The following is a 26,612-nucleotide window of genomic DNA, read 5'->3' as shown; positions in this document are numbered from 1 at the left end:
TCCAAGGATCAATACTAAGATTGATTAGCGTGATTAGCACTGAAAATCGGAGCCATTAATTAGTCCATATCATATGTGTGGGTATGTGCGTGTGTGTGTGCATGTAGGGGAATCTTTTATTATAATTGTTCATGGGGACAGTAAGTACTCTCTCCAGGACACTTTAATATCAACATTAAACTCTGTCATAACAGGTTCCAAAATCTTCCCAAATTCTTCTGTTAGGCTGTGTTACATTTGATTTTTTGAATATATTGTCTGGAGCTTTTAAATCTTTTTATTATACAGAAAGTTTGTTTAAACACATTTTTGGAGGGACATTTGATCTGTCGACCTAGAGTTATTCTGTTACGCGTTCAGTATTCTGCCCTTTGTCTCTGTACTTCTACAGCACCATGAGAATGGTATTACTCAAGAATTATATGGAAAGGTAGAGTCTCCTATTGAAAGTGAGGAAAAACTGCAGAAATTAACATGGAAATGTGAAATTCAGTTTCAACTTATTGACAGATCCCTAAAATAAGAAAGAAAGACTTATATTTAGAGTACGCAAAATTCAACTATCACCAGAAATGTTACTTTATGGAATGAGACTACCACTTCCTGAATTAAACATGAAAACTTATTAAAATAGTTTCATTGTGCCTTTAAAAAATTGTCACACTAATTATAGATGATGAAAGAACTTTCTATTCTGATTTATACAAGTAATATGTCTAGATTCTGTAACAAATACATGTCAAAATCAGTCTTTATGCATTTATAAGATTTTTAAAAGAATGCTCAAATAATAGCAGCCTTCTTTTCCTATCTTAATCAGTGCTAATAACAATTAATATAGGGTAGCTTTTGATGAATTTGTGAAGTATTTACTTTGATGATTAACTTCTGTTTAAAAATTGAGCCAAAATTTGACAATCACATATTGTGTAATAATTGACTTTTGAGTAATAAAAACAAAAAGGCAAAAGAGAAACTGACAGTATAAGACATGTCTTTACAAATTATATTTGTTCAGCATAATGAAAAATAATAAACCAAACCTCTCTAGGCAAGAGAAAATACAGTTGGCACAATCTCCAATTTCAGTAAATGAACATATTAAGTTTAATTATGCACTTATGAGGAAAATACACACACCTATATTATTTCCTCTTCAAAGTGTAAGGGGTTGGTTTTAATATGCTACTATCTCCCTTGAGTACTTCCAACCAACAGCCTTTATTACAAAGTACAATCTTTGCATTGAAAATACATATTTGGGATTTTTTTGTTTTAGCTCATGTCATGAAAACTAAAAGTACAAATCTCTACGGACACATGTTGCATGTAGTAACAATAATTTGATATCGCAGAAAAAAATTGAATTTTTTTAAAAAAAAGCTCTAAATCCATAGCTTCAGAATTACCTCAAATGTACAAATACACAGATTAGAATATCCTTAAACTTGTTTTCTTAAATAGAATACAATATTTTCATATTTTATTCAAACAATTTATCAACATTAGACATACCTGGAAGACAGATTTGCTCATTCAGATAAAAAATTATAGCCAAGTTTTCTAAGCATTTAAAAAACTGTACCAGGAATTCCATTAGTTTGATTAACATTTTTGAAACTCAAAAAACTAAATAAAAGGTATTTGGGATCTTTCTTTTTCTTTTACTTTATAAAATGCTACTGAGATATAGTTTTAAAGGCTGTATCTTAGAATGGCATCTCAAGAGAATTTATTTTACAGTTTAGTCTGCCTCTTTATTCTATAGTTATAAAATGAGTAGATTATTTTAAGTTTTCAGTTACCATGCTCCAAGAATCTTAAGAATATTATAACTACTGGTACAAACATGTTTTAAACATGACATTTTAAAATAATTCAGATTTATATTTTGCAAGTCATGTATTTAGAATAGTATGTTAGCAAATATAAATCTATTAATGAAAGTGACCAAGGTTAATTGATTCTAAAGGACAATTGACAACCAAATGGAATTAATATTTACAGAAATGGTTAACAATTAAAATTATTTAAATTTTTAAATCATTGATGACCCCACTATTAACCTTTATTCACACCACTGCAAAACTGAGTTAAAATTTATAGCTATAAAGTAAGGGAAACTATAACTCTATTGCTAGAATTCAAACTCTACAAAAATTACCTTGATATCCAGTCTTTACACAAATATTTTCTTATTCTGAAATTTAATATCACTCTGACACTTCTTAACATATATAATGAAAACCAATACCATAGTATTCCTACTACTTTTTCTTTGTCATATTGTAATACCCAAATAATTTTACTCAAAGATCCTCTTTACATATACAAAAACAGGAAGAAACGTGTATCTATTTCTTCCTGTTTTTGTAATATGTAAGCAGGATCTTTTGAAAACCCTATATCATTAATCTTATATAATCTATACCATTGAAAAAATAAGGATTTTTTTTTTCTGAACATGAGAAAAGCAATGAAAGGACAAGTAAACTGGTATTTCTTGAGGAAACTTACAAGCAGAATTAGGTCATTTGCTGGTTTCCATGGTACCACACAGATCAGGGCATTTTTGTTTCACTAGATGTACCATTCATATTCAGAGATTTTTATATGTACTATACAGCATTTGAGGTGCCAGATAAAAGGTACTACCTATCCCATAATATAATAGAGCTTCTTCTGGCACTCCAAGTGCCCTATATTCACATTTGATTTTTAAAGTATTTTTCTTCTAAATGTAGCTACAGTATTTTGTTTTATTTGTTTTAATACAACTTATCAATTATCATTAATTGAGTGTTTATTAGGGACAGTATTTTAGCAAGAAAGTGCTAATAAAATATATTAAATCCAAAAACAAAATAAATACAGGATATTGCATCTGTTAAAAGTAGACTAAAGTAATGAGGAACAAACCATGTGGAGCTTTTTACTGAGAAGAGCAAAGATCTGAGGATTGGGCATAGATGAAGTGGAAAACAAGAATTCTAAAAATATGGTTCAAAAGTTATAATGAGTGAGCAGTTGATTGGGTGAACACTCTTTTGAACATTTTCTCCTTATAATATTTCTTTCTCGAGGATTACATGAACCACTCTATCTTGGGTCTTTTAGCCTGTCTCATTTTACTCTTCCTTATCTGGACCAATGTTGCTAAGGTAACATCATCTACATTATCAGTCATGATGGAAATTTTCTGTAACTTGTGCTGCCAAATACAGTAGCCACTATTATACATGATCACTAAGCATGTGAATTATGGCTAATGCTACTGAGAAATTGAACTTTGACTCTTATTTAATCTAATTATTTTTCATTTAAATCCACATGTGACTAGTGGTTACTATACATGACAGTGCATTTATAGACCCTACTTCTTTCTCAGCTACAACCTCATATTCAACAGCCTTCTTGATGTATCTGACTAGGTGCTCTATAGCGCTACAAAACTCCACATATCCAATGTCAAAGTCATCATCACTTTCTCCAAACCAGCCCCTAATTGAATTAATAATTATGCAATAATGTCAACTTTTAAGATAGAACTATTAAAATTATCTTTGACTCTTCACTCTATTTCATGTCTCCTATATCATACATCCTGTCTTTCAATCTTAAACCTGTCTCAAAAATCTGTCTTCTGTTTTCCAAAATACATATCATTATTTGTCACACACTCTCATCAACAACCTGATCTTTAAAGCACTGTCAAAAGAAACTCATTGACATTAAGATCAAGTTGAAATTCTTTAAATTCTTAAAATGTCACTTCTCTGGTGAATTCCTCAGATCTCCTAGTCAGAGGCTGTATTAGTCCATTGTGAGACTGCTATAAAGAACTACCTGAGACTGCGTAATTTATGAAGAAAAGAGTTTTAATTGATTCACGGTTCCAAGGCTGTACAGGAAGCATGGCTAGAAGGCCTCAGGAAACTTACAATCAAGTCAGAAGGGGAAAGGGAAGCAAGTGTATCTTACCATGGGGGAGTAGGACAGAGAGAGAGAGAGAGAGAAGGGGGAACTGCTACACACTTTTAAACCACCAGATATTGTGAGAACTCATCCACTATCATGAGAACAATAAGGGGGAAGTCTGCCCCCATGATTCAGTTACCTCCCACTAGGCCACTCCTGCAACACCTGGGAATTACAATTTGACATGAGATTTGGGTGGGGACACAGACCCAAACCATACTGGAGGCAAAAGCTCCATCTTCTTTCCTCCTATATTTTGTCCACATTACTATCATCTCTTTTAGTACAACATAATTAATTAAAATGATTTATTTACCTTGTTTATTCTCTTAAATCTCTCCTGTGTAGTAACCATTTGGGTATTCCAAGTGTCTTGCTGAATGTTGGGACTATAGTAGATAATTAGAATGTATAGATTGCTAAGAACAATTTAGGATCTAAATGTTGAAACTTTAGAAACATAACTAGAAAATTTCTAGATGTGGAAGGAGAAATAAGCCTACTTTAAAACATGAAACATGGCCATTTTTATTCACTTATTAAAGGATTAAGCACCTAGGATTTACATTGGCATTTAATTCATGTTTAGGTTTAGTCAATGAAGGAATTAGTTCCGTTTCTATGATAATTTTAATGTAATTATAGGAGATAAGAAAAACATCTTCAACACTGATGCAACATGTGTTACCCTTCAGCAACTTTATACTGTACCACCGGACTGTCATTGAAGCCATGATGAATTACACCTATTGGCATCAACATTGAGCCTCATTCATTACTTTCTTGGGTTTCATGCTCTATATCAAAAAGACAAATGCCAAGAGAAATTCAAACTTTGTTAAAAAAAAAAAAAAAAGAACTGCAGGAAAACAGTGAACAGCTACTTTCAAGGACTCACCGTTCATATCCCATGTATGAATATGGTTTATTTATTTTATTGCTTAATGTATGTCACTCGGGAGATAAATACTCTAAATGCCCTAACCAAACCACTATGAGATCTGTTCATGTCACAAAATTGCACTTCTACCCCATAAATTTATACAAATGATAAAATACAATAAAATATTGTTTAAATTCAGCAAAACCCTATTTATAAATTATTAACTTCCTGATATGTAGAAATTAAAATTTAATTTGGCATGAAATCATACTTGTAATCTATAGCAAAGTCTAGAAGAAAAAGAGTTACTCATTGGAAGAGGATAATAGCTGTATTACACGTTTATATTTATATTAGATCTGTTTATGTTTATTTTTAATTAATTAGGTAATATAAAATACGTGATTGTGCTATGATACTATATCAAATACAAACTTTTATTGGGAGAAATAAAAAGTAGTATCTTCAGAATTTCAATTACTTCTAGTTTCTTGAAAATGCTTTAACATTGGCATAATACTAGTAATAATTGTGCTTCATAATTTTATCAAATGTTTTTCATATTTTTGTGAAAATTGATTTTGTCATAATTGATAACTGAGAATGTATACCTAGATCGGTTTTTAAATTTCAAAACTGAGTGTTATTTATATATCACACTATTATTCAGAATAGAAGCATACTATACCTGTGATATGTTGTGATACGTTAATAAAAATATCATTTATCCTTAGTGAAAAAAAGTACTCTAAAGGCCTCAACTCTTCATAAATTAAAATTCATATTCTATTTGTACACACTAACTTAGTGTACTCTTAGCATTTAAAATTAGTATGGTTATGTTTTTATATCTATATTATCCACATATATATAATACTAAAAACAAAATTCAGAAAATGCAGATAAGGGCCTACTTGAAAGATTTTAATACTAGTTTTTTTTAATGAGTTAATAGTAATACTGAATTAAATACACACTTTGTTTCTAGAGAAAATGTATACATCATCTATTTCAACCTCACAGAATCCTAGTGAGGAAGGGCATTATGAGTGTACTCCTTTTTGTCATAGAAAATAAAATAAAGTTCTCCTAAATAGAATAACAATTTTGTAGCTAAGATAAAACTAAAACAACACCCCATATTTTCTGCTCAGGTACTCTATTCAACCCCTCTATATATTTCATTTTGCTGTTGATAAAACTTGACATTAAAATGAAGTATCTATTAATTACTTCATGTTATGGTTTCTCAGTTCTGCTATTGGTGAAATAAGACTGAACTTGTGAAGCACAATTTTATTCCTTGACCAATGTTTCCAACATGAGTGCAAGTAGACATGATGAATGAGGAAACAGAATCAACACTGGGTAAGTTATTTGTCATCATTAAAAAAAGTCATGGAACTCTTGCTTCTGAACTTAAGCAGGTTTTATCTTCTCTTGGACATATAATTCTTTCCAACATCCACTTAATGGGTTAATAACTATCTGTTCACACATAAAACATATTTGAAAACACATGTAAAATATATTCCAATATCTGTGAACAAATTTGTCAACTTCTCTCTAATGACCTCTAACTTTCTGTCTGTTTCACACTAATTAAAAAAGAACTATTGCATATGATCGGGATGTGTTCTGTGCCCCTTTACTCCATTTTTGACCAATTCTTGCTTCCCAACATGTTCTCAGGAGTTGAAATTCTTTAGTGTGGCCAAGACTTCAGGCACTGAGGATCAGTACATGTTTGTACCTCTGAAATGAAAAGCCTAGCATTTTCTCTGGCTGAGGATTTCTGATGCTAGACACCATCATTTCATTGTATGTCTCCTGTCAACTTTGCCTGAAATTATCCCTTCCACAAAAATCCTTGATTGTACTGATTCACACAAAAGCAGAAAAAAAATGGAGAAAATATTACTATTTCATTGCCCTAAAATTTAATGCTTTTAATGCTTTGCTTAAAAATAAATAAATGTAGACTCTGAGTGTCCAGAGTATGTGAACAAATATATATATATTCATTGTATTTGAATTCATGTAAATATATATTCATATATATGTATAGGAATGTATATGAATTCATAAAAATATATATCCATTCGTGAATGTTTATGTGTGTCTGTATATATACATATGTATATAAAATCTCTAAGTATTAGAAATAGATCATATATGTTTATGAATATATATGAATTCACTAAACTATATATTCATTAATACATGTTTATATGTGTGTGTGTGTGTGTGTGTATATATATATATGTGTGTATATATATATAAAATCTCCAAGTATTAGAAATACAGTTAAGATTTTGAATACTAAGGAGGTGTTTTGGGGGCACTTCTATCCTGCTACATACAAAAAACTATATGATCAAAGGAGGGAGATACTAAAAACTAAATAAAGGACTGGGATAGGCTTCCTGTTAGGTGATTTTGCCAAACATAATAAATGTATAGCTAAGATTTAGAGATTTTGAGCTTAGAATAATTTTAAGTAAAATGTAATTCGAACTCCTCTCATTTTAAAGGTTTGGAAAAAAATAAATTCACACGGCTCTTCAGAGTCAAAGACAGACACAGGCTTTAGTCTTTGTATTCCGAGCTCATTCTATTGATGCTCACTCCATTTGCTTTACCATATTTCCTCTTTTTAAAAGAAAAAAACAGCTACATAAAGTTTCACTAAAATTTAAGAATGATTCAACCTTTCAAGAAAGCATATATATATAAATAATCCATACATAAATATAAAAATATAAATAATCCATATATATTTAGATTATTTTAATGGTACTAAAATGTCAGTATTCTCTACAAAGGCTATCCCCAAAAGGCAGGTGATGACAGGTTAAATAAAGAATTGGTAAATGTAAAAATCCATATGATGCCATGTAATGTCAGGAACATTAAACTTATTTGCTCCATACTGTGAATTTTTAATTTTCTTTATATAATTCACTCACTGCTATAAAAATACAGATGTTTCACAACTTATGATGGGGTTATGTCCATGAAAATATATGTTGAAAATGAATTTAATACAACTAACCTACTGAACATTGTATCTTTGCTTAGCCTATCTTAAATACACTCAGACATTTATATTAGCCTACAATTCGACAAAATTTAACACAAAGTGTATTTTATAGAAAAAAGTCTTGAACATCTCATGTAATTTATCGAATACGGCACTGAAAGTGAAGAACAAAATGGTTGTACAGGTACTTGATGTAGTATTTCTACTAAATGCGTAGTGCTTTTGAACCACCATAAAGTCAAAAAATAGAAAGTTGAGCCATTATAAGTTGGGGGACATCTGTATGTTAAAAATATAAGTATGATTGCCATACAGTAGAAGACTTTCCTATTATAAATGCAGTCTTTTTCATTTTAAAAAGTAGCCTTTTTTCCTGCAACTAAAAAGTATCATAAAAATGTACCTTAACTATTTAAACAAACTATTGAAGACAGAAAAATGCAGAGGTCCATTTTGTATTTCCCCATAATCTAAAGTGATTTCTCTTGATTGGTTACGTTCCTTTACTCCATCTACCAATAAAGAAGAACAAATATTTCCCACCTATTTATGAATGCATTTCTCCCCTACCTTAGTAATGGTTTCATGAAGGTTGAAAGACGGATCCATTTCTTCAATTTTTGTTGCTCGTGTAGAAAAAAGGGCCTCGGAGAGAAAACTTGGACCCTGTAGCAAATCAAAAAAGAAACATTTAAACTCTTCATCGATTTTGTTTTTCAAGTGTTTATTGGATTTTCTTTAAAGATTAAAAAGGACTCTAAATTGTCTTAAGGTTTCTGTTGATTGCTGGATTTCATTCTCCTGATCTAATTACCCATCACAGAATATTTATAAATTAAAATGAGTAGAATTCTATAACTTTTGACATTACATGTATTTACCAAAAAATATTTTCTTGCCAAAAAAAAAAAAAAAAATCTTGACATTCTCTCTACCTTTTTTTTCAAATGCAGACTTACTGGTAATATCTTGACTATAAAACCCTGAAATCCCATCTCTATTTTATATATTGTATGTTTTACAACTGGAGGAATGGAATGTTTTTCCTAAACATGATTACATAGAAATGCCAAGGCAGAGAGTGCATGATATTTTAGATACTGCCAAATGAACTTCAAAACAATAGTAATATATATTTTTGGTAGAACTGCCACATGGCTTTATATGTTGCCAATGAAGTGGTAATACACTGTATCAACTCTAGTGTTAAGATGGTTGAAACACATCAGAGACACTCTAATTCATTTTGTACTTGCAAATGAAGCCAAGTTTCAGAATGCAAGAAGACATGGGATGCTGATAATGTTACTATCTAAAATAATATTGCTGGAGTTACCAACATTATCAGGGTGATACAAAATGATTATTGTTCACAATATAAATATAACTCTCTTTTTTTGAAAACCTGAAGAAACTAGATTATTTGTGTAGAAAACAGAAGACTTTGGATACAATATATGTGTACGAATAGACAGATAGATCACAGATAGATAGATAGATAACATAGATAGATAAGATAGATAAATAGAAAGATAATAGATAGATAGACAAATAGATAGATAGACAATTTTCTGAAGAGTTTCATAAGGAAGACAGATTTAACCCAATGTATGCCAACAATGTTTGCAACAGGGCAAGAAGGTTAAGCTAAATTTTTTAGAACTAGTATAGCAATCCAACAGCATTACAGAGTACTGTGGCATATATCAATGATGGAAGAGAAAGGTAAAATGATGTAGTTCACAGGCTTTGAAGTTATACAGATAAAGATTGAAACCAACATAATTCCATTTCCCTATATATGAAACAATTCTATGACAAGGTAATTCACTGCTTATTTTTTAACAATCTGAGATCAAGAAAAGCAACCTAACTTCTCTCTCCAACACATATTCAAATTTTGGATAAGATTATGAATCAACCAAGCAGCATATGTATCAACACTTGTTCATCAAAACATGCTTTGTGTTCCTCTTCTCATTGTGTCCACCAATCTGAAACTAATTCGTTAGAAACTTTGCCCAGTTCCAACCAGTATTCCACTTTGTAAGACTCGCCAAAAAATTCATACAGCTTAGGCTTAAAATATCATAAATGTCCTTTCTTAATTTCCCCATTTTGAGGACCTGGTAAAACTCAGGGTTATGAGTTGAATTGTCTCCTTCAAAAAATGAGTTAGGTTGTTGTCAAATGTACATATCATAATTAAGTACTGGGGATTAGGACTTCACAAATATGTTTAAATCCTAACCCTCAGTATTTCAGAATGTGACCTTATTCAGAAATGGGTCATTGCAGATGTAACTAGTTAAGATACAACAAGATCATACTGTAGTAGCATGGGTCTCTAAATCAATCTGACTGGTGTCCTTGCAAAAAGGGGAGACAGACATACACACAGGGAGAACACCATGGGAACATGAAGTCAGAGATCTGGGTCTTGGGTCTGCAAGCCAAGGAACACCAAAGACTGGGAGTAAATCACCAGAATCTAGGCAAGAGACATGGAATAGATTCTCTCTTACAACCCTTAGAAGGAACCCACTCTGAGAAAACATGGAAAAATGAGACAATGAACAAATAAAACAACTTTACTGTTGTTTAATTTACCCAGTTTGTGGTGTTTTGTTACAGTAGCTAACAAACGAATGCCCTCTGTTAAGGTGACATTCTCCCTTAATGCAATAAGCCTACTAAACTTAATTTTGGTTATCAATAAGGATTTTGGGATAGTGATTTTAGGCAGTCAACATAGACATAGATTAAAATTTTAGTTTTACTACTAAACAATCTGAAGTATCGTACTCGCCAAAGGAATAGTTACCTTATCTAAGAACTCTGGGTAATAATATATGCTTCCCAGTGATGATGTAAATTGTCCAATGCCTGTCACACAGGAGACATTATGTTAATGGAATTGTTAGTGTTGCTAAAAAATAAATATCATAGTGATGCTGTGGCAGTCGTATTGTTGACGGTAACTAATATGGTTTGGTTGAGTCCCCACCCAAATCTCACCTTGAATTGTAACACCCATAATCCCTACATATTGTGGGAGGGACAAGGTGGAGATAACTGAATAATGGGGGCAATTTCCCCCATCCTGTTCTTATGAGAGTGAGTTAGTTCTCAGGAGATCTAATGGTTCTAAAAAGGGCTTCCTCCTTCACTGGGCACTCATGCTTCTTCTCCCTGCTGCCATGTGAAGAAGGACATGTTTGCTTCGCCTTCTGAAGTGATTATAAGTTTGCTGGGGCCTCCTCAGGCATGCAGAACTGTGAGTCAATTTAACCTTTCTCATTTATAAATTACCCAATCTCGGGCATGTCTTCATAGCAGCATGAGAACAGACTAATACAGTAGTGTAAGCAACAAAGACTTGTCAAGGATATTATACAGAAAGTGTCTGATTATGGTAGAATATTGAACTAAAGGAAATCCATCATCCTATGAGAAACAGTATGCAGTTTGCATTTAGATATGTTTTTTTTTTTCAAATAGAGATAACTTTGAATATACTTTATTGAAAGTTTGCCATGGACAATTTATTGCATTCATTTTCGTTTAATGATTAATAATTGAAATCCTTAAAAATTTGACTCATAAGTAGTTTTAAATAAACTTCATAAGTAGTTTTATCTTACTAGTTTACCAGGAGAAAGAAAACTTCATAAATAGTGCAGAGATAAAGTATCAGCAAGCCTCAAATTGAAGGATCCCATAAAGATATACGTTGGGAGTTATAATTGACAACATTTTTATTGAACTTTCAATTATTCAGTGGGAGGACATATTAATTTAAATTTTGAATATGTTCCTTATTGTCCAATGTAATCCCTTTCTTTCTTTTGCTCCTTCACTTATCTCTTGACATACCATTCTTTGTTGTTAGTCCCTCATTTATTTTATTATTAAAAAATACTCAGCTAACATACTGTATGCCAGCTGCTCCACTACACGTAGTACATGGTCCTTAATCTCACAGAGTTTAATCTAATGGGATTTGGACATGTAAAAAACAAATATCGCTTCATTTCAAAATGTTAAGACAACATACCACTCTTTTTCATATACACATGAATATAACAATTGTGTTTAATAAACATGTATTTATACAGCTTAATGTAAAAAATAAAGAAAAGATTACAAATAAGAATATGTGCTTTATGAAAGTCTTCTGTTGCTATTATATTGACAATAAATCGTGGCTGTTCAAAAATATTTTACATCTGTAGATGGACAAAGGAAAGTAAAGCAATATATAACAATTTAGAAAGTGCTTTTGTTTGGAAAAATTTATTGATATATCAAAATGAAGCAATTTTTAAGTAAATGAAGATATGGAAACCTGAATACTGAATGTCTACCACTTGAAGATCATAGTAAGAATGTTACAGAAAAACGGATATTGATAATAGAAGTTTATCAAGGATACGGTGTAAAAATCAATTTTGCCATCCACAGTCCCTAACTTTTCTGTCACTTGTGTAACTTTTAACAATATCTAGCACACTTTATCTTTCAACTCTTTTGTCTGAACTCCATGGTTTGACTTTCCTCTTGTTTAATTTGTATATTACTCTCTACCTGTAACTTGATTTTATTTTATTTTTTGGAACTTCATGTTGTTTCTAGGCATTCTACCCTCAACTGTCTCATTTTCACAGGCTCTGTAGGTAGATTTACCTGCTTTTCTAGCTTCACCTACCAACTTCAGATCCATAGCACCCCACCACTATCTCTTATCCTGATCTCTGTTTACAGTTGGTCATTTCTGTTTATACATGGTAGTTAAAATGTAATGTGAAACACATGTAGACTTAGAAGTATACTGAGTGTAGAACAGATCTCTGAGTGGTAAGATATCTGAGTGTCACCAATACTTAAGAGGTGGGAACATAAAAGCAAAACTCATGAAGATGTTATAGAAGGAATTATCAGAAAAGTGTATGGAGAAGCATGTAACTGTTATTCCATGGGAGTCAAAAAGAAAAAATGGGAATTAATCAAAAAAAGAAAGATTAAAATAAGCTAAAGAAAGTTGGTTTCTTTTGTCAGAGAAGATTCTCTGGAGTTGCAAGAACAGGATACAGAATAAAATCAGGTGTAAATATGAGAAGTATTATGAACTACACTGTTAAGATTATCTTTAAAAAATAGATTACTAGACAAAAAGGTATTCACTGTTTTTTTTTTTTTTTTTTTTTTTTTTTTTTTTTTTTTTTTGAGACAGAGTCTGGCTCTGCTGCCCAGGTTGGAGTGCAGTGGCGCGATCTCGGCTCACTGCAAGGTCCGCCTCCCGGGTTCACCCCATTCTCCTGCCTCAGCCTCCCGAGTAGCTGGGACTACAGGCGCCTGCTACAACACCTGGCTTTTTTTTTGTATTTTTATTAGAGACAGTGTTTCACTGTATTAGCCAGGATGGTCTCGATCTCCTGACCTCGTGATCCTCCTGCCTTGGCCTCCCAAAGTTCTGGGATTACAGGTGTGAGCCACTGCGCCCAGTCAACGTGGACATATTTTTAATGCTAGAGAAAGTACCCAGAAAAGATTTTAAAAATACAAAAAAAAAAAAAGTGGGATAAATTAATGGGTCATAGTCTTCAGGAAAAGGAATTCAAAGTTCAATAAAGTTACCCAGAAAAACCATTGTAAGTAGATGAACCAATAGAAACAAAGACATTGAAATGAGGGTGGGATGTAAATATGGTGAAATTCAGTGTTAGCACATACATGGAGGAGAAGAAAAGATTCCAGGGTCATGTTTAATTCAGTTCTAGACTACAGTGAGTTAATTAAACTTCAACTCACAACCACACCAAAATGAACCCTTTTGCATGTTTTTCAGAAACAATAATTTAAAACATTTTGTCACATAGGGTTAGTAGCGATTAAACTGAACAAAATCAATGCCTTCTCTTTAGTTGGCACTCAAAGATGCATGGTCTGGGATGATTAGAATTACTATAGTGCTTTCCATGTATCAGCACCGGGATAAGTACTCTCCATATGTCACCTAGTTTAATCAACAGACATACCTATCAGGCAGAAACTATTATTACTCCCTCTTTACAAATGAGAACCAATGAGTTCCAGTGCTAACCCAAGGTCATAACATGAATAAATGGTAGACCTAGGGTTCAAACTCAGGTTTATTCGAGTCTACGGCCCACACTTTCATTTCTGTATCATGAAACCTCTCTATGAACAAAGTTATTAACATCCCAAGATTCTGTGTGTTTATGTTAACAAAGATCATTTCCCCACCTTTTGTTCCAATTTCCTGCAAGCGTTCATCTACTCTCCATATGCAGCAAAAACATTATGCACAGTTTAAATGATATCATCAAAAACTCCTTGCTTAGACTAAATAAAATTAAATCTAAAAAGTCCCATGTGCATCTCTCACATTGCGATATTCTCTTTTCTGCAATCAGAAGGCATACACATCAATACTTAAATTTAACTTAATATATGAAATTAAAACATTGCAAGCAAGCTTTGAATGGCACTGACATTCATAATATACTGGACTGAGGAAAAAGATAATAACACCCATAAGTTTTGAAACATGACATTCTCATCACTATTCAAAGTAATATAGATCTGAGGTAATGTGGAGTTTAAACAGAAGTGTAACCATCCAAGGGTCAAATGTGGAACAATATTAGCACATTGTTTTCTGGATACAATCGGTTTCATATTACACTTTTCAGGTCCTAGGAAAGTTTATAGCATTAGCTTTATTCAAAATATTCGAGGCACTTCTGTACTTCTATCGCTATTGATTTAGTATCCTTATCTTAGACTTGGAAGAGATATTAGAAATGTTCATTCTACCCAAATACACAAAGTAAAACATGAAAAAAATCAAGTGATTAATTCTACAATGTCACAAAACAGTTGTTAGAAACTCGATGTTAGACATCAACTCTGTGTGTCAGTGTATACATATATGTGTCTGGAATTCTTAAGCATTTTGTTATTTCTTGTAAAGTACTTTTGAGGTGGGGGTAATTAATTGTAATGCAAATCTTAAAAATGTGAATCATTTCAATTATCCAGATATATTTTCAGTCTTAAAGTTCTTATATGCCAATAAAGTACATCCATTGGGGGCAGTATTCATATTTTAGGCTTTCTTCAAGCTAATCTCTGATGTATTTACCCTTAATCACTGAATGTGTGCTTATCCTATCTATTATACATACCATGTATTATTAGCTAAGTAATTTACGTTTATGTAATTTTTTGTTACATTGCACTTTCTAGTCAGATCAGGAGGCTGGGAAAGCTAAAGGACAACTACAAAGAAATAATAAAAGGTTCACTAAGCAGTGTATTTCACAAATGAAGTCATCTTTTAATGAATGCCTTTAATTAATGTTTTGAAGGTAAATAATTGAGTGAATAGCTATGGCCAAGCTATTAAACTTTCTTAATAAATACTAAACATCCCATGCAGCAAAATAAGTGATTAGTGTTTGTTAATGCTTCCAAATCTGTGCTGTCATTCTAAAAAGAAGAATCCATTTGGGAATGTCTGGCATAAAGATCAGGAAAATGAGGAGGAACTCTGGAAAGGTTGGTTGTATTAATAAGTTGACTTAAAAAAAAGACTGTGATCACATACAAGATCCTATTTATCAGCCCCGCAAATTCTAAGATCTCATAGCACTAACTGTAAAGTGTTTATTATTAACTCTACATATGAGTCACAGAGAGATCTCTTTCTACATCCTCTCCCTTTAACTTTCTTGAGAATTCGGTTTTGTTCTTGTTTGTTTACTTCCAGCAAAAGAAGAGAAAGAGGCAAACAACTTGTTTGCAGGTAACACTGTGCAAGTAACCAATGCAGCATGATTTCATATCAGGAAAGAAAAAAATAATAATATTCTTTGTGGTTTTTTTTTTTTCATTTACACCCGAAGAGAGTTTTCTGAAGCCTAGATACCCTTCAGTTTATGCCTCATAAACAAACAAACAAAAAACCCAAAAAACGAAAACAAACCATCAGCTATGAGCTAGAAAGATGTTTGAGAACTCAGGAGCATTTTTGTTTTGCTGTCTATATTGATATCTGCACCCCTCCATTCATTCCCTGAGGTTTTATGGGAGATTCCTTCTTTGACTCTTCCAGATTCTGGTGGCTGTAAATATTCTTTAGTTGTAGCTGCGTAGCTCTTATTTCTGCTTTGTTCTTCACATGACCTCCTCCTCTATGTGTCATCTCTTCTCTCTGTTACAGAAACACTTGTCATAGGATTCTGAGCCCACCCACTTATCTCAAGATCCATAATTTCATTTTATTTGCACATATCCTTTTTCGATATAAGTTCATATTCACAAGTTCTAGGATCACTTTAGGATCCACCAATTAATACACTATAATCCCCATGCCTTCAATAAGATTTCTAAACTAAAGCTTGGAAGAGTGTATCTAAGAGCCGACCTTAAGATTTTAATTCCAGTTCAGACATTTGCCTTCCTTCTCCTCTATTCAGGACTAACTATAAAATGGAAGTATTTTACATTTATAAAAGAACCTTTAGGTAAGGTGCAAATAAAAGCTGTATTAACTAAATAGTTATGGGTTAGTTACAAATAAATTTGTTTTTCTAGATTTGGATGGTGTTTACATTCATATACAATTGTCAAAAGATATCTAACTTAAAACTTAAGATTTGCGCATTTTTTTATGTATAAATTATACCTCAAAGCAAAACAACCTTTCTATGGGACATTTCTATTATCCTAAAGAGATCCGTCTTGCCTTCTTTTTAGGTCAGTTTTAATTAAGTTCTGCTTTTCAAATAATTTGTCTATTTCATCTAAATTGTCCAATATATTGTTTTTAAATTGTTCACATCATCTTCTTATTACCTTTTTAATGGGATCTAGGTTATGTCTTCTCTTTTATTCCAGGTATTGGTAATTTTTATCTTCTCTCCTACTCATCTGTTTAAGATTACTAAAATCTTGTCTGCTGTCTTCTTAATTCCATAATTTCTTAAAATTTACTGAGTGTTTTAAGGTTTTATGTGATGGTTTAACATACACTGTTTCTTAATTTTTAATTTTTATTCATATATAGTGTATGCTCATATTTATGGGGAACATGAGATATGGGATACAGGTATAGTCACAACTATTTAAGATTAGTAAACTGTTTTTAATCACCCTCACTGTATGGATGAGAAGACTGAAATTCAGAGGCTTTATCTGACCAGATTCTGATAGTAAGTGGCAGAATCTGGACTGGAATTCACATCTTCCTCGTCAATCTACTGCTGCTTGACAGTTCCAGATAATACAGAGAACACTACAGAAATTGAAAAACAAAAATAAGAAGCGTTCGAGCCTGTGAAACGAAACTGAATACACTAGAGTTTGTTTTAAGATTTTACAATTCATAGTAAAATTTATCACATATATCAATTAAGTGATTGTTGAGCTGTTTTACAGCACTTGTTGAACGAATAGAGCCATAGAATTCTTTGACTTCCCTTTCTGGTTTCTCTACACTTTCCAAGGCTTAACTAGATGAGTATTAAATATAAACACCTTTTTATTAATGAAATCAATGAAGTCTTTCTTAGTAGCTAAAGGGAGGTAAAGGGTATGTGCAGTTCTAAAGAAAAATATATCATTAATTTGATGTGTTAATTAATACATATCAGAACATTTCAATAATTTATAAAATAAATGTATTCATACACAATATTGTTATCCTTTAATTCTTCTGGCATTGCAAATGAAAATAAGTCCTTAAAATTTTGGTATGTGGGAGCAATAATAGGAAACTGAAAAAAGTCAAGAAGCTATTATCTAGAAAACGATTACAACTGCAGGACCCCTTCATCACCCCTATCCAGCAGGAAGTAGCTAGAGCAGTCATCCACCAAATTACCAACAGCAGTTGGGGTGTGTTGTTTAGAGGGAGGATTGAGAAGTGACAATGTGCTGGCAGCCCTTGCTCTTGGCACCTCCTCAGCCTCAGTGTCCACTCTGGCAGTGCTTGAGGAGCCCTTCAGCCCACCACTGCACTGTGGGAGCCCCTCTCTGGGCTGGCTGAGGCTGGAGCCAGCTCTCTCTGCTTGAGGGAGAGGTGCCGGCACAGGAAACAGGGCTGCGCCAGGCGCTCACGGGCCAGTGCGAGTTCTAGGTAGGTACGGGCTTGGCAGGCCCTGCACTTGGAGTGGTTGGATGGCCCCGCTGCCCCCAGGCAGTGAGGGGCTTAGCACCCAGGCCAGCAGCTGCAGAGGGTGTGCCAGGCCTTGCCACGCTCGAATTCTCACCGGGCCTCAGCCACCTCCCCATGGGGCAGGGCTTGGGACCTGCAGCCTGCCATGCCCGAGCACCCCTTCCCCGCAGTGGGCTCCCATGCAGCCTGAGCCTCCCGGATGGTCACCACCCCCTGCTCCTCGGCGCCCAGTCCCATCACCACCCAAGGGCTTAGGAGTGTGAGCCTGCCGTAGGGGACTGGTGGCCGTGGCCCTGGTATGAGATCCACTAGGTGAAGCCAGCTGGGCTCTTGAGTTGGGTGGGGACTTGGAGAACTTTTATGTCTAGCTGAAGGATTATAAATGCACCAATCAGCACTCTGTGTCTAGCTCGAGGTTGGTGGATGCACCAATCAGCACTCTGTATCTAGCTAATCTGGTGGGGACTTGGAGAACTTTTCTCTCTAGCACTCTGTGTCTAGCTAAAGGATTGTAAATGCATCAATCAGAGCTCTGTGTCTAGCTAAAGGTTTGTAAACGCACCAATCAGCACCCTGTTGAAACAGACCAATCAGCTCTCTGTAAGACGGACCAGTCAGCTCTCTTTTAAATGGACCAATCAGTAAGATGTGGGTGGGGTTGGATAAGGGAATAAAAGCAGGCTGCGGAGCCAAAAGTGGCAACCCAGTCGGGTCTCTTTCCACAGTGTGGAAAGTTTGTTCCTTTGCTCTTTAGAATAGACCTTGCTGCTGCTCACTCATGGGTCTGCACTGCCTTTGTGAGTTATAACACCACGAGGGTCTGCAGCTTCACTCCTGAAGCCAGCAAGGCTACGAACCCACTGGGAGGGATGAACAACTCTGGACGGGAGGAACGAACAACTCCAGATGTGCCACCTTAAGAGCTGTAACACTCACTGCAAAGGTCTGCAGCTTCACTCTTGAAACCAGCCAAGACCACGAACCCACTAGAAGGAAGAAACTCTGAACACGTCTGAACATCAGAAGGAACAAACTCTGGACACATCATCTTTAAGAACTGTAACACTTATCGCGAGGGTCCGCGGCTTCATTGTTGAAGTCAGTGAGATCAAGAACCCACCAATTCTGGGCGAACTATGAGTTCAATAGTAGCAACTTCTGTAGCTGTAATTTACTGAGTGAGTATATACTGTACTGCGACGCAGTGTCTACTTAGGTACCGTTGTCCTTCGATATGCTTGGGAAATTTGTTCTAGAATTCTTGTGGGTATCAAAACTCACAGATGTTGAACTCCCTTACATTAGATGGTATAGTATTTGCCTATAATCACACATACTCTAGTATATTTGCAGTCATTTCTAGATTACTTATAGAATCTAACACATTGTAAATAGTATGGAAATACTAGGTACATATTTATAGTATTTTTCTTACTGTAGTATTGTTCTATTGTCTTTTTAAAAGTATTTTAGATCCAATCTTGGTTGAATCTGTGGATGCAGAACTTGCAGAAATGTATGGCCAACCGTATTTCTACATGGAGAATTTTGTGAGGAAATTTTACCGGAAACTGTACTTAGAGGCCAAGCCTTGGAAATTAAATAATGGCTGAATAGATGGAGACACCTAGAGAATCACCTACAGGGAGGTATGTGTTTACACTTCAAAGGGGTATAAAACCCAGAACCATGGAAATATTACATTCATAACAATGCCTAACATAGGTAATACTACATTGCAAAGGGGAGGACTCCCAGATCTTTCCCTTTATTCCTAAGGAGAATTTGTTACCTTTACGAAAATTAACTTTCCCTTTCTTAGGAGGGGGAGTGGGTGATGGTGACATATGTATGATAGCGCAGGAGACAGACAAATTCCTAGACAGGCAGGTCCCCAGTGAAACTTGACCTTCAAGCCAAAGCCAGTTTAAAGCCTGAAAACCGAGCTGCCGTTTTTAGGTAGAATCCGTGACAGAGTGAGAGGTTCCATTCCTGTTTGCCCACTCTTTCCTGACTGGTCCTTTCCGAATAATGCTTTTTAACTAATTGTTGCCTTTTCGAAAAATATCTCTGGTCAGAGCCTTCTCATTCCAAACCTACAAAACTCTAGACTCAGTCTCACAGACTTACCCGCTTTGGGTCCTCTCTTGCAGCTGAGGGCTACCCACTTCAGGTGCCGTTTTGCAACTGAGCACTTTCCTTCTTTGACTCAATACTAACTTCTGTTCTTCCTTATTTGCTATCCTGTGTCTGCACATCTCATTTCTCTTGGTCACAGGACAACCTGGAACCCGCCAAACTGCAGGCACGAAGACTGTAAGGCACGAAAACTGTAACACTCCTCGTTCCAGGTGGTAAGAACAAGAGAGCTGTGACATGCCCCTGTTGGCTGAGCTGCAGGGAGCAGGAACAAGAGAGTGGTAACACACCCCCTCCTGCTCGCCGAACTGCGGGAGTGAAAGAGCCACTGAGTGTCACTCCCTTCTGCCTGCCGATCTGCGAGTGGCAGGAATAAATGGACTTGTAACATGCTTCCACTCAGTGGACTATGGGAGAAAGAGCAGCTAAACTTCTGGGGGCCAAGACCTCAGGACTCCCTGAGCTATAGCTGTAACACCCGTTGGGACTCTGCGATTGGTGGCATCTCTTAGTTTTCAGGTACCATTGCATTCCCTCATCTTGGCGCTGGTGCCCAACGTGGATGCTGGTTGCAGCACACCTGGCTCAGCTGCGTGCTAAGCGTGGAGCCATGGCAGGGGCGGGATTCAAGCGAGCACGAGCTGAGTGCAGCCTGCCAGGTCGAGTGGGCGAAGTGAGCCTGGTGGGCCCAAGTTAGGTCCCGGGTAGAAGCTGCAGCAGCCACAGAGATGTCTAGCTGGGTAAGTGGTACCAAAGGAATCCTTTGTCGTTTCTGGGGGCTTATCTGGGATTGGCGGAAGGGTAAGTGCTATGACTTTAATTCCAAGGCTTGCCTTAATTTTTTTTTTTTTCCTCAAAAAGAGATGAAAATTCTGGACCCTGTAGGCCAGTTAAGAGTGAGTAGCGTGCCTGCCAGCTTTCAAGATTCAGAGGAAAGACTTGCTGGGGAGGACTTTTTCCATCCGCCATCACCCCTTGGGGGATTGGGCATTTGGCTTTGTTCCAATCCAGTTTGGCTTCATGGAGGTCTAGCCATCACGTGGGATCAGAATAAGGTCCTGAGGCAATTGAAGGTATCTGGCCAAAGCTACACGTTGGCATTACCGGAAGATTCCTGGACTGGCTCCAGTCCCCAAACAGTCCATTAGGGTGTCAGCACTAAGACCTCCAGTCTTTCCTATCACATGTTCTTTCTTTCTTTTATGGCTGTTACGGCTCCTATGTGTTTTTATATACAATGTTAAGGGTGTTGTTGCAAACCACAGAGACAATATAATAGGGTAGAATGTGCACTTGGCTCAGACATCAGAAGTGTAATTCAGGACAATGTGGTTTCTGTCTATTCTTAGAGGCAAGGAGAATATAACGATTGAGAGTTATCTTTCCCCTGTTGAAAAAACCTATTCGCGTAGGGCAAAAGGCTATTTACCCCAGGCACTTTCCTTCCTCTGCATTTAAGTTTTTTTTGTTTTTGTTTTTGTTTTTGTTTTTTTTTCCACCACGTTGGGAATCAACATAGTCCTGCAAATACTAGAAGTTGTTTTCCTATACAATGGATTATTTTCATTTTGGGAGGCAATCTTGTTAGTCCAGATCCCCAATGCCTGGGATTCTGTTTCTCTTTTCTTTTTTTTTCTTTTTTTTTGTCTGAGGAGAATCTGGTTCAACAGATTGACCTTAGCATGCTGCTTGTGATAGGGAAGCAATGGAGGAGATGCTCCACCAGTTATTGGCTGCAATTTAGCAAGGGCCACCTGGGACTAATTTAATGGGTTCGTACACCCTCCTGAGGCACGTTTTTGTCCCAAATTCTATTCCAAGGTTCAGTTTGAAGCCATAGAAGAAAATTAGATCTGAGGGACCAAGAGGCAGTCATCAGCAGAAAGCGAGGGCACAGCACAGGTGAGCATGACTATCCCTGTCGACTTCCTGTGGAGAACTCACGCACATCCATGGTATAGATGAGGTATAGGGAACCCAAAGGTTATGGAGAGCGGGAAGCCAGGGCATAGTGTAGGTAAGTGTGACTAACTCTACTTACGAGGCTTTCCTGCTTCATGGGTGGAAGTGGCCCTTCCATTCCTGGATGGCACCTGTAAGGGCACTGGGACTCTGATAATACAGGGAAAAAAGAGGAGATAAGTGACACCTTTTCTCTATTTCCCTCCATCCTGTGTCACTCCAAAAGTAGGAAGGAGGCTAAGGGACTCCTTTTCTCCCCTCTTTTTCCAGATGAGTAACCAACCATCTTCAGCTTGCATTCTTTGAGTGCATCCTGAATCACTGGAACTCCTTTGACTCTCAGACTCTGGAGGAAAAAAAATGCTTTATATTCCTTTGCACAAGGGTTTGGTCAGGTTATAAGCTGCAAAGTGCAATCCCAAGGAAATATGAAGCAAACCTCAGAGACGTATGTTTCCAGCAGGGGAATCAGTTCCCGTTGGTCCTACTCTTCCTGGTCCACCCCTTTCTCTCTATCCAGGTTCTCTCTCAAGTTTGATCCTAGAAATCTTCATTTCAGGCAGGTTCTGACCTCACTCCTGCCTCTACAAGAGATGCATTGTGAATGTGGCTCCATTAAAAGTCCAGGTCTCCTTTTCTCTACAGGACTTAAGCCAAATTAAGGGGGTCCTTGGCAAGTTTTCAGACAACCCTAACAGGTATATACAGGCTTTCCAGAATTTAACCCAAGTATTTGAACTTTCCTGGAAGGACAATGTTACTTTTGAATCAAACCCTGACTAGTGGTGAGAAGGAGGCTGGCCTGCAAGCAGCAGAGAAGTTTGGGGATGAGTTTTTTATCTCATGTATTGCCAAGGAGGGGATGAGCCTTATCCAATTGGAAGAACAGCAGTACCATTGGAGGACCCTACATGGGACCCCGATGATGAAATGGGAGAATGAAAGAGGAAACACTTTCAGATGTGCATACTGGAGGGCTTACATAAGACTAGAACTGAGGCCCTCAATTACTCCAAACTATCCATGACAGACCAGAGATCAGATGAGAATCCCACCGCCTTCCTGGAAGGGCTGAGAGAGGCCTTGGTAAAGCACATTTCTCTATCTCCTGATTCAGGTGAAGGACACTTAATCCTAAAGAACAAGTTTATTACTCAGGTGGCCCTTGATATCAGGAGGAAGCTACAGAAACAGGGCACAGGACCAGATAGTGCTCTGAAAGTGGCCATATTAGTCTTTTAGAATAGGGTTAGGAGGAGACCCAAGAGAGGGAAAATAGATGCAAGAAAAAGACAGAGGCTCTAATGGCTGCCCGGCAGGCTTACAAACCCCAGAATCCCTGAGATGCACCTGGTAACTGCTACAAATGTGGCAAGCCAAGGCACTTTAGGAAGGACTGCCCAGGCAGCATGAGGAAGCCTCCTTGACCCTGTACAATCTGTGATGGGGACAACTGGAGGGTGGACTGTCCCCAAGACACAGGTCACTGGGTCCAGAGCCAGTCTCCCAAATGGTCTAGCAGAACTGAATGGGTCCCAGTGCTCCTTTCCCCAGCTCCAATTATTCAGACCACCATTACCCTCCAGGAGTCCCAGGTGATTCTGGAGGTCAAAGGAAGGAAGGAAGGTGGACTTCCTCCAGAACAACAATTTTTGTTCTCCTCTCCAATCTAGGTCTCCCGTCCTTCCTTAGCATGACCGTGAGGGACGTCTCAGGAAAGCCTTTAAGCCAGTATTTTTCCCAACCCCTTATTGTAGTTGGGAAGGCCTCTTGTTTACTCATGGTTTTTTAATCATGCCTGAAAGTCCAACTCCTCTGCTAGGCAGATAAATTTTAGTTCCTAGGGGAACCACCATCCTCATGACTCTAGGACAGACTCCTCTTCTCCCTGTGGTGGACTCAAACATTAATCCAGAAGTTTGGGCAATTCAAGGGAAAACTGGCTGAACCGCAACAACCATACTGGTCCAGACCCACCTTAGGGATCCCACTTCCCTCCCTAACCAGAGACAATATCCCTTAAAAGCAGAAGCTACGAAAGGGCTAAAGCCATCGGCAATAACTTGCGGATGCAGGGCCTCCTCAAACCCTGCAACAGTCCTTGTATTATCCTAATACTGGGGGTACAGAAACCCACAAACTGAACATGGAATTGCAGAGGTTCTGGGATCCAAATGGGCACAAGTGAGGGCAGCCTCCTGGGTTGAGCAGGTGGAGCAAGCCCAGGGGTCCCCGGGCCCCAGACAGAGGTCACGGTAGCTGCAGAGATTTCCGGCTCACAAAGTGACCCTGAAGGAATCCTGTGTCATATATACACTCCCAGATTCATATTTTCAGAGGTCCTACATTGTACTATGTCATGCAATCTTGTCTAGCTGGCTCTTATTCCCTCTAGAAAGAGCAAAAAAATGAGATGTAAGGAATCAATGTAATTATTGCTGTAATGACTCTGATCTCTGCTCTAGAAACTTCATGTTTATATTCAGAATAATGTTAATATATGTAGATTTTTTAAATGTGAGTACTACTGATTTAATAGTGATAATAATAATACTTATTAACATATTTATTTAAACATTTATTTATATTCATATTATATTTATAATTAAATATAATAAATGCATAAGTATTGAATACATACAATAATTCTAAAATGTAAATATTAAATGTTTATATATTTTGAATATGATTGCTTGTAATGAAATATAGACACATTTATGTTATATAAAACATACATCATTTATATATTAAACTTATCTATGATATATATGATATCCCTTTTATTAAAATGACTATAAATAACAATACTAAAAAAAGTAATAATATATATTACATTATATGTAATACATAAATATATTATATATTTATGTTATATTATATAATTATGTGTGTAATATATATGATATAATATATATGTAATATTACATTATGATATATAATATATATTATATAACATAATCTTATATGTAATAATATATATTTCATATATATATATATATTTTTTGAGACAGAGTCTCCCTCTGTCACCCAGGCTGGAGTGCAGTGGTGTAGTCTGGGCTCACTGCACCCACCACATCCCAGGTTTAAGCGATTCTCCTGCCTCAGCCTCCCGAGTAGCTGGGACTACAGGTGTGTGCCACCATGCCTGGCTTATTTTTGTGTTTTTAGTAGAGATGAGGCTTCACCATAATGGTCAGGCTGGCCTTGGACTCCTGACTTCAAGTGAGCCTCCTGCCTCGGCCTCCCAAGGTGCTGGGATTACAGATGTGAGCCACCATGCCTGGCCAATACTAATAAATACTATTAAAGATTTAGCAATATTTATTGAATATTTGGTTTATGGCAAGTTGCTTAAGTTATCTGTGCCTCAGTTTTCTCATCTATAAAATGAGTATAATAATTTTATCCCTCAAAATCATCGTAAGGATTTCAGGACATAATATATGTAAAATTCTTTAAAATAATGTCTAGAACTGTTTATTCATCAATTTTTTTCAGAAAGGTATTTATTATTTTTCCCAATATGCAGATGAAGGAAACAGGCTTAGAAGGGTGAAGAAATCTGCCTAATGAACTACATCTACTCATTGGTAGAATTTTAATGCAAGCATAGGACTTATTTATTCTCAGTTAATTCAGTGGTCATTAAATGCCAATGCATAGGGTGGTGCTGTAGCTCAGTGCATAACAAAATGAGAATGATAATAATGCAGAAAGTTATTTTTTCATAAAACTAAATATATTCTAATTAAAGAGCTGTCCTTTTTCCTGAAGTTGTGTTTTCAGCTGTCTTTTGATATTAAAATATTTTTTCTCTTATGAAATAAATTGAGAGTAGACTGCTGTTTTGTTGTTTACTTGTTTTGCCCTAACCTCCTTACTTGGTAAATTTGAAGTTGGCATTCTAGGTCAATCTCAGAATTTCTATTTTATGATTCATTTCATTTGTCCTAAAGAATTAATTAGTATCTAAGAAGTACTTATTGAATCTTTTAGGGCCTTTTGTCATGCCAGTTTTAGAAATTAAAAAAAAATGATTTTCAGCAAATTTATTTAACTTTTTTATAGTTGCATATCTTGTGTCAGAACTGAAATTTCAACCTTGATCAGCTGAGTCTTAGATATGCACTCATATTCAAAACACTATATCCAAATATTCTCCTTCAATAATAAGTAGCCTTAGAAGGTTAGTAGGCTGTTTCATGACTTTAAAACCATAAACAAAACACTAACCTGAATCACTTTTCTATAGATACAATAGCTACACAGCAAAATGTCAAGATAATACAGATTTTCTCATAGGCAGGAGGCTTAATAGAGCTTTCAATACATGTGGTAAATACTACCCGGTAGAATGTCACAATGCTATCACCAATTAAAAATAATCTGATCATAAGATATGT

At 35.9% G+C, this 26,612-nt stretch overlaps 1 protein-coding gene across 4 annotated transcripts in view; it reads right to left on the bottom strand.

The window, feature by feature from the left end:
- NAALADL2 (N-acetylated alpha-linked acidic dipeptidase like 2) overlaps positions 1–26,612 on the bottom strand; it is a 1,132,125-nt gene that overhangs the window by 174,783 nt on the left and 930,730 nt on the right. For all 4 annotated transcript variants that reach the window (XM_050780093.1, XM_050780092.1, XM_050780094.1 and 1 more), the window contains one exon: positions 8,475–8,570. In XM_050780093.1, the coding sequence (XP_050636050.1) occupies positions 8,475–8,570 (96 nt within the window). The remainder of the gene's footprint in view (positions 1–8,474; positions 8,571–26,612) is intronic.

Source organism: Macaca thibetana, chromosome 2, assembly GCF_024542745.1.
Source record: "Macaca thibetana thibetana isolate TM-01 chromosome 2, ASM2454274v1, whole genome shotgun sequence".
NCBI lineage: Eukaryota > Metazoa > Chordata > Mammalia > Primates > Cercopithecidae > Macaca > Macaca thibetana.
This window is presented reverse-complemented; position numbering and strand designations above follow the sequence as displayed.